Here is an 8,587-nt window from a genome sequence, read left to right as displayed (position 1 = left end):
TAAAAAGGCGCACTCATTCCAGATTCAGGGTTTTTTTAATGCAAGAGAAAAAGATTTTTGAAGGGCATTAGGATGTCAGGATTGAACGAGGTAATTTGAAGCGAAATTACTTTTTTCTTTCTATCAGGAATGAAGTGAATTAAACTCAAAATCAATCGCCTTCACGTCCCTGCCCCCCCACCCCCTTTTCTCTCCCCCCATTGCTTTGACAGAATTACAATTATAGATAATATGTGGAGGGAAGTTTTAATTGTCCGGATTAAGAGGGATGAAATTTTCCTAGGATCAGAGGGGAGTTTTGAAAAGTAGTTTCCTCACGAAATCAAATCAAAGGTTCTGGTTGTTGGGAACATCAACACAATCTCTTCCCTGGCTAATTGGAATCGCACCCAGTTCAGCAGCGGATCAAATCACACTCCAACAATTAATTTAGATTTAATTCTGTAATTTATCAGCAAATCGAGTAATGTGCAAGTTAATTTAGATAGTTAAAATTAACTTGCGTGAAGTTAATTGAGTAATTAAAACCCTCAACTGCCGCCTATTAATTTGCTAATTAAAAATAAATTTGATTTGTGTAATTTAAAGTAATATTGACGTCAGTGTTGGATGGGCGGTTTTATTAGTTTTATCTGGATGGGGAGGTGACTGCCGGCACCTGCCTAGACTCGGGGTCGGTGGGCTGGAGGCACAGCGTCCCAGACCGCCCCGTCCCGCCCTGGACTGTGGGCACCCGGGCCCGGCGCTCCCACCCAGGAGAGGCCGCCGAGGGCGCCCGGGCGGGAGCGGGAGGAACGCCGGCGGAAGCCCGGGCCCAGGGGTTCCCGGGCCGCGCTGGGCGGGCGGCCCGGGCCTTTTGTCTGGAGCAGCCGTCGGGCGGGGGCCGCTGCCCGGCCGGACGCAGAGCTGGGGCGGGATGGGCGCGGGTCCAGCGGGCTGGCCTGGCGGGGCGCGCGCTGCGCGGCGCAGAGAACCGGGCCGGATCAAGCGGTGGGGCGGGGGGAGCGCCGAGGAAGCCGGCGAGGCGAGCGGCGTCCTGGATGCGAGTCGTGTGCGTCTTATTATCAAGTTAATTAAAGCTAGCATCTGACAATGTCACTCGGCTGTAGAAAAGGGATTTAAATGCAGCGTCTCCCAGGACCGCGTGTCAAGGGCTGCTTCCCATTGAGTTGTTTGGAGGAACCGGGCCCGCGGCGGGGGGCGGGGCGGGGCGGGGGCCCTTTAAAGCGAACCGCTCCGAGCCGCCTGGACCGGGAAGCAATTATGAAATTTTGATGTTCAAATTGGGGGGTGGGGGGCATGAGAGCAGAAGCCGCGCGACCCCCGCAGTGCAGGCCGCCGCCGCCGCGGCCTCGGAGGGGCTCTGAGCCGGGCGGGTCGCCGGGCCCGCCCCCAGCACGGAGGCCGCGCTCAACCCTCGAGGAGGCGGCGGCGCGCCAGCTGCGGGGCAACATGAAACACGCGGGGCGACTGCACGGACGCATTGAGATGCGGGGAGCCGGCTCGGCGCGGACTCGCTCTCGAGGTCAAGTGACGGACGGATTGTATGCTTCTTCATAATAATATTAATTAAACAATTTGCATGCTAATAAGGTAACAATTATCAGGGCCTCTGTTGAAAGATTCAGGTTATTACAACACGCCAATCTGGAGGCCAGGGGTCAGAGAGTGAGAGGCGAGCGAAATTTCAACTCAAATTAACATTCTGTCAGCTCCAGAAAATGGGATAAATAAAGTCGAATTAATTCATTATAATAAAGAGAGACGGGCGCAGGAGCCCGGCCGGCGCCCGCCCCTCCGCGGCCCTCCCCTCGGGCCGATTGATTGCCGCTCTGTATTCAGAAACACGCGCCGCGCGCGTTCCTCCCCCGAACCGACCGAGAACCAGGCGCTTATGGCTACGGGCGAAATCGAGTTGGAGGGACAGAGTTTACATTTAGTATTTATAGAGAAGAAATTAAATTATGGCGAAAAGTAGTGCTCTTGGCCCCTGACCTCGGAATTAATCCTCGCGGCCCGTTCCTGCGCCCCAGTTTCCAGGCCTCCTCTCCCTCCCTGAGATGCGGGCCTGACCCCAGACGCTGCTCCTCTCCCTCTCCTGCAGCACGGACGGGGACTGGAGGGTCATCAAGTCGAAGGTGGTGGCAGGGCGACTCCAGTTAGGACCCTAATCCCCAGGCTGGTCTCGCGGAGGCCGGCGTGGCACGCGCGGTAGAGGGCTGCACGGCTTTGACCCCTCCCCCTGCAGCCTTACCTCTCCCGCCGGTGGCCGGTGGCCGGTGGCCGGGGCGGTTACGTGCACCCCTCTCCGGACACGGACACGGACGCACGGGCGGGGACGGACACAGGGCCGGCACAGGGTGGGGCTCGGAGACGCGCAGTCGTCCTGCCCTTCCCCTGCGCGGTGGGCTCCCGGCTCAGCAGCCTGGCCCAAGCCACTCAACACCAAAGGCCAACCTTTCCGTTGCTCTGGCCAGGGGCTCCCAGGCCAGGCCCCAGCGCACTCTTCCTCCCTGCGGTGGGGGCTGGCCCGGCCTGGTCTAGACATCTGGGGCTGAAGCAAAAGAACCTCCCCACTGACAAACTTTTGTACGAAAGATATTATATATAAAATGACTTCTTCCCCTTCCACCCACAGCCCTCATTTGCTGCGTATTCAAGAATGTGTCCTCCATGATTTAGCTCAGAGCCTGCCAATATTTCACAGTGGGGCAGGGGGCGACCCTTCCCCGAGAACGAGGTTTAATTGTAACAAATGGGTTGGGTGCCTCCTCCCTGTTCATTCCTGTTCTTTACAGGCCGGGTCAAAGGGGGGTGCGTTTGCCCCCCAATGTAGGGGGCCTCACTGGCTGCCACCCCAAAGTTACTTTCCCCTTCCCCCCGCAGCCTGCCCGTCTTCCCTGTGCCCCATCTTCCCCTAACCCGGGTCCAGGGAAGGTGGGGGCAAGGTGCCCCCTCGGCCACCCCATCTGTTTTTGCAGACGGGGCGGCTGCCAGTCAACCCGAGAGGGCATTAAGGAAGCCTCTTTATTGACAGGCGCGGCGTCGGCAGGAGTGCTCCTCTCTCCGAGTCACGGCCGCCCTCCCTCCCCTCTGCCTGCCGCCTGGAGCCGGAGAGGAGATGAGAAGCCCTTGTAGTTTTAAATTCAATGTGACAGTTTCGGAAAGAGCGGATGATGAATCTCCTATTATTGGATCAGTCTATTTGCCGCTCAATGTCTCTCTGTAATTGGAGCAACATCACTTTAAAGGTTCAGAGAGTACAGCATTTCTGGTGAAAAATCCCCACAACACGCGGTGAATGTTTTAAAGGGAAATCTATTAGTGATTTGTGGAGGGGCGGGAGCCGGCGGCGGGGAGGCGCGGGCTGGGCCAGCGGGGACTTAAGTGGGGGGCTCGCCAGGGGCCCCTGCCCGGCTGCTCCCCGCGCCCGCGCCTGCCCAGCGCCGGCCGCGCCCCCTCCCTCCCCCCCCCCCCCCCCCCCACGTCTTGTTGTGACAGTTCCTGATACTGTTTATTGAGGTGCATGTCAGGTATAATTAGCAATCGATATGGAAAACGTTTCCTTGCACCCAGCACGCCTCTGACGTCAGAGCCGATTAGCGCTTCTTATTGGTCCCAAATTCCCCCGGCCGCGGCTAATTATCGGGAGCTTGATGTTGATAAAGTAAAGCGCCGAGTGCGGGCGAAGCATGTGTAGGGCTCCGGGTCCCTGTCTGCGCCGCCGCCGCCACCCGCGCGTCCCGCCGCTGGCCCAGCCCGGCCCCGGCCTGCGCCCCCGCGCCCCGCTGGCCCCCCGCACGAGATGATGGACGGCCGCCTCCTGGAGCACCCGCATGCCCAGTTCGGGGGCTCGCTCGGCGGTGTGGTGGGCTTCCCCTACCCGCTGGGCCACCACCACGTGTACGAGCTGGCCGGCCACCAGCTGCAGTCGGCCGCCTCAGTGCCCTTCTCCATCGACGGCCTGCTCAGCGGCTCCTGCGCTGCTGCCGCCGCCTCGGTGGTCAACCCCACGCCGCTGCTGCCAGCGGCCTGCGGGGTAGGCGGCGACAGCCAGCCTTTCAAGCTGTCAGGTAGGCGCAGCATGCGGGGAGTGGGATGGGGCTGGGGGGCCAGGGGACCCTCTCGGGTAGAGGAGTTAGTTTCGGGCGGCGGCGCTCCTGGGTCCCGCCCTCCACCCCGAGTCAGGGCGCCCGCGGCCGCCCTCCCCATGGCCCGGGGACCCGGGGCGGCCAGCAGGCATTAGCGTGGGGGGTGGATCCGGCTCCGGCAGTGCCTGAGCCGTGCGGCGTCCTGTGCACGCCCGCAGACACGGGGGACCCAGACAAGGAGAGCCCGGGGTGCAAGCGGCGGCGCACCCGCACCAACTTCACTGGCTGGCAGCTGGAGGAACTGGAAAAAGCGTTCAACGAGAGCCACTATCCCGACGTGTTCATGCGCGAGGCGCTGGCGCTGCGCCTGGATCTGGTTGAGTCCCGCGTTCAGGTAAAGACCCGCGTCCCTCCCGGAGCCCACAGCCAGCAGCCTGCTGGTTGGCCTACCCCGCGCCGGCCCGCCTTTGTTCTGGGTGGCGCCGCATCCTCGTTGGAGACCGGCTGGCGCTCGCCGGTGGGAAGGTGCTGGCGGCGGCGGCGGTGGGTATCCCGGGGCCAGCGTCTCTTAAAGAGGGAGGTGCGAGTCCCTAAAAATCGAGGTGGTTCGGCAAGTCCGGCGGCCGCCCCAAAGTGGCGAGAACTGGAGGTGCGTCCCAACCGGGAAGCCGTGTGGTGGGGTCTGGAGAAATGAGACCTGCGGCCTGGGCGGGAGAGGTGGCGAGGAGGCACGGCGGGCTGGGTGGGGAGAGACCCGGCGGAGGCAGACCTGCGCCCCTGTGCCCCTGCACCCTCCAAGGGCTCGGTTCCCCAGCCTGGAGCGGGTGCGTTTGTTTACTCACCTCTGAAATATTCCGGGGGAAGCAGGTACTTCCTCGTCCCCTTGTGGGAGGGGAAGCTGAGGAAGGCGGACAGAAACTTGAACTGCTAACACATTGAGAAAAAAGGTGTCTGAATCTTTAATACCCTCGTTGTTATATCTTTTTCTTTTTCCTTTTACCGTCATTTGATTTTTATCCAGAGGCCGCCAGCGGTGTTCTTTTAAAAAACACAGCGTCATTTGGGTAGATTAAAAATTTAAGAGGAATTGTGCACGGTTAGATGTTTCCCTGAAGGATGGTAACCTTCTGGGTGGCGAGTGGGGGTGCGGCTGTGGGCCCGCTCTGGGGCAGAGGCGGCTGCCGCGGGACCAGCACCAGGAGCTTTGTCTGAAGGTGCGGCGGCCCGTGGGCTCCACCTCGCCCAGTGGCCTCGCCTGCTTGCACGTCCTTTCGTGCCATCCGTTCTGAGTGCGTTCGGTGAAGTCAAGACCTCTCCGCTTCTCCCCTAAGGCCACGGTGAACGATTCTCGGTGATGAGGTGGGCTAGAATTTGCACCCTCCAAAAAGAGTATTAACAAACAGACAAGGAAAAAAAAACAGGAGTGGGAAGAGGGAGAGGAAGACAGTGCCACAGCCTGGGAGAGGCTGCCACGCAGTACGCTCGCCGTGGCACCCACAGGCTGCCGGCGGCCACGCCGGGCCTGCTGTCGAGCCGCCCCTGCCTCTGTGGCCACAACAAAGAGTTTGAGCGATGGCGCGCTCCCAGGGAGGCGAGGGTGCCTGACCCTCGGCCGGGGTTTGTGCCTGGTGCAGAGGGGGCCTAAGGGCTGCTGTTCCCCGGAGGCCCAGCTCCCCGGACCGGGCCTGCAGAGAGTGGAAGAGGCGGGATGGCCTGGCCTCTCCTCCTCGAGGCCTGGCAGCCGGCCTCCTCTTTCCTGCATCCCCCACCCTACCCCGAAAGCCAGGCGCAGCTGGTTTGAGAGCGCCGTTTTGGTGCCTTGCCCTGAAAGAGGATGTGTGTGAGTGTGTGTCTGTGTGTGTGAGGGGAGGCTGCCGAAGCTCCCCTCCCCCAAACCGGGCTTGGCTTCCCAGGCCCTGCTAGAAGAAGCATCCAGATTTCCCTTCACGGGAACAGCCAAAATCTGGGCTTTGGCTCAGTCTCCAGGGGCCCGAAGACAGGTGTGAAGGGCGGCTGAGCCCGGCTGCCTGGTGTCCTCGGGCCAGACGGTCAGCGCCAGGCCCGGCGGGCTGCTTAGAACCCGAACTGTGAGGAGCCAGGAGAGGCAAGGCGGGGCCCTGCTCTCTACTCCGGACCAGGACCCCAGCCCGGTGCCCTCAGTCAGGGGCCAGACTGGCCCTGCCCGACGAAGGGGCCGCTCCTGTTCCCAAGGTGAGAAGCCGGAGTGGGAAGCCGGCTGAGAGGCCCGACTACCTCCTTCTGTGTGGGAGAGACGCCCTTTGGAACCTGCAGCCCGAGCGCGGACAGCTGTCTCCAGGCCGCTGGCCACGCGGCTGGGCTCCCGCCCCCTGGCCGAGCCCAGCAGGTCAAGCGGGCCGCCTGGGGGAGTGGGGAGGCCCGCAGCCTAGCGGCAAGCCCGCCGCCTGATCGTGCCTTCCTTTCCCCGCCCGGCTGCTCTAGGTCTGGTTCCAAAACCGGCGGGCCAAGTGGAGGAAGAAGGAGAACACGAAGAAGGGCCCGGGGCGGCCGGCACACAACTCGCACCCGACCACGTGCAGTGGCGAGCCCATGGACCCCGAGGAGATCGCCCGCAAGGAGCTGGAGAAGATGGAGAAGAAGAAGCGCAAGCACGAGAAGAAGCTGCTGAAGAGCCAGAGCCGCCACCTGCACTCGCCCGGCGGTCTGTCCCTGCACAGTGCACCCAGCTCTGACAGCGACAGCGGCGGGGGCGGTCTGTCCCCGGAACCCCCCGAGGCGCCGCCGCCCGCCACCGTGGCCAAGGGCCCCGGCGTGCACAAGGCCGGCGCCGCAGGTCCTGCGCCTGCACCGCCGGGCGAGCCGCCCGCTCCGGGCACTTGTGACCCCGCCTTTTACCCGAGCCAAAGAAGCGGCGCCGGCCCACAGCTGCGGCCAGGCCGCCCCGCGGACAAGGATGCGGCCCCGTGTGCACCCGGAGTGGCGGCGGCAGAGCGTGGCGTCGCGGGCCTGCCCAAGGCCAGCCCGTTCAGCGTAGAGAGCCTGCTATCCGACTCACCGCCACGCCGGAAAGCCACCGCCGCCGCTGCGGGGCTGGACTTCGCACCCGGGCTGCCGTGCGCACCGCGGACCCTCATCGGCAAGGGCCACTTCCTGCTCTACCCCATCACGCAGCCCGCTCGGCTTCCTGGTGCCGCAGGCCGCGCTCAAGGGCTGTGCGGGCCCCGAGCCCGCGCCCAAGGACGCGCCGCCCCGCGCCCGCTGTTGCCGCCCGCGCCGCCTGCTCAGGCCAGCTTCGGGGCCTTCCCAGGGCCCGGCGGCGCTCCGGACTCGGCCTTCGCGCGCCGCAGCCCCGACGCTGTCGCCTCCCCTGGGGCCCCGGCGCCTTTCCGGGATCCGGCCGTGGCCGAGGGCGGTGGCGGTGACTGCTTGGACGCAGGGGTTGCCTGCCCGGCAGCCCCGCCACCGCCACCCCTCCCGCCGTCACCCGGGTCCGGAACGCAGGCGCCCAGCCCCGCCGGGGAGCCGGCCATCTGTGGGGGCCCCGAGCCAGGTGCCGCGGTCGGACCCAGCGTCCCAGAGGCCGAGGAGGTGGACATGGACTGAGGGTGGCCGACAGCGGCGCCCAGCCGGCTCGGCCGGCGGCTCAGGCTCCGACTCACAACGAAATCAGGTGATGGGGTTAGAAATACTGCTTTTTCCTCTTTCTTCTGTTTTCTCCTCCCCCCCCCGCCCCTTTTAAAAACGCTGTATCAATTCGGGCCTAGGCAGCAACCGCAGGACTTGGGGTGAGACCTCTCTCCTCAAGGGAGCGGAATAAAAAACGAGAACAAAAAAAAACAAAACCCTAAAAACAAAACCGAACCCGTACTCCCCCCCCAAAAAAACCCACAACAAGAATCCTCAGCCTTGTAAAATGGAAAATTGTCTAAGAATATTTATATATGTACCATTTTTGATAAATAAAGCTGGTCAAACGCAAGAGCTCAGGTCCTTCATTTTCAGATTTCCGAGGGCCCCCGCGGGCCCCCGGCCCCCTCCCCCTGCTCTCCCCGAGGGCGGGGCGGGGCCGAGGCTCCTCACCTCCCCCGAGGTCTGCGCTTAGGCCTCCTTTTGTGTGCGTGTGTGTTTGTGTTTTCTGATTGAACAAATTTATGCACCCGCAGCTCCCCCTCGCCTGCCCTCCCCCGCGCCCCCCTGCCACCCGGCGCCGCACACGCGCGCGCACACGCACACGCGCCCCCGCGCGCTGGCACACGCCAGGGCAGGCGGCGCGGGGTGACGGAGCCGGGGGCTGCGAGGGCCGGGCCGCTGGTCTCCTGCAGAGTTTTGATATGAAAGTAATTATTTTCCGGTGGCTGCTGCGGGGACTGGGTTTCTTGCCCAAAGGGTTATTATACATTACCGATTTCTAGTGATATGAAATCACATAAACTTCTTACAATAATAGAATTAGCATGAAAGGCTGGGGTGTCAAATTGAAATTGGAGAATAATAGCGCCGGCAGCTGGGGGAGTGCG

At 62.6% G+C, this 8,587-nt stretch overlaps 1 protein-coding gene across 1 annotated transcript; it reads left to right on the top strand.

Moving 5' to 3' along the window:
- Positions 1-3,664: 3,664 nt before the first annotated feature.
- On the top strand, positions 3,665-8,051 carry UNCX (UNC homeobox). Its single transcript, XM_028527111.2, is given in 5 exon segments — positions 3,665-4,073; positions 4,310-4,485; positions 6,552-7,241; positions 7,243-7,317; positions 7,320-8,051. Coding segments are annotated over 5 exon segments (1,563 nt in total). The 5' UTR covers positions 3,665-3,805; the 3' UTR covers positions 7,674-8,051.
- Positions 8,052-8,587: the final 536 nt, after the last annotated feature.

This window comes from Phyllostomus discolor, chromosome 13 (genome assembly GCF_004126475.2).
Source record: "Phyllostomus discolor isolate MPI-MPIP mPhyDis1 chromosome 13, mPhyDis1.pri.v3, whole genome shotgun sequence".
NCBI lineage: Eukaryota > Metazoa > Chordata > Mammalia > Chiroptera > Phyllostomidae > Phyllostomus > Phyllostomus discolor.
The sequence above is the reverse complement of the archived record's forward strand: the minus strand, read 5'-3'. Positions and strand labels throughout refer to the sequence as shown.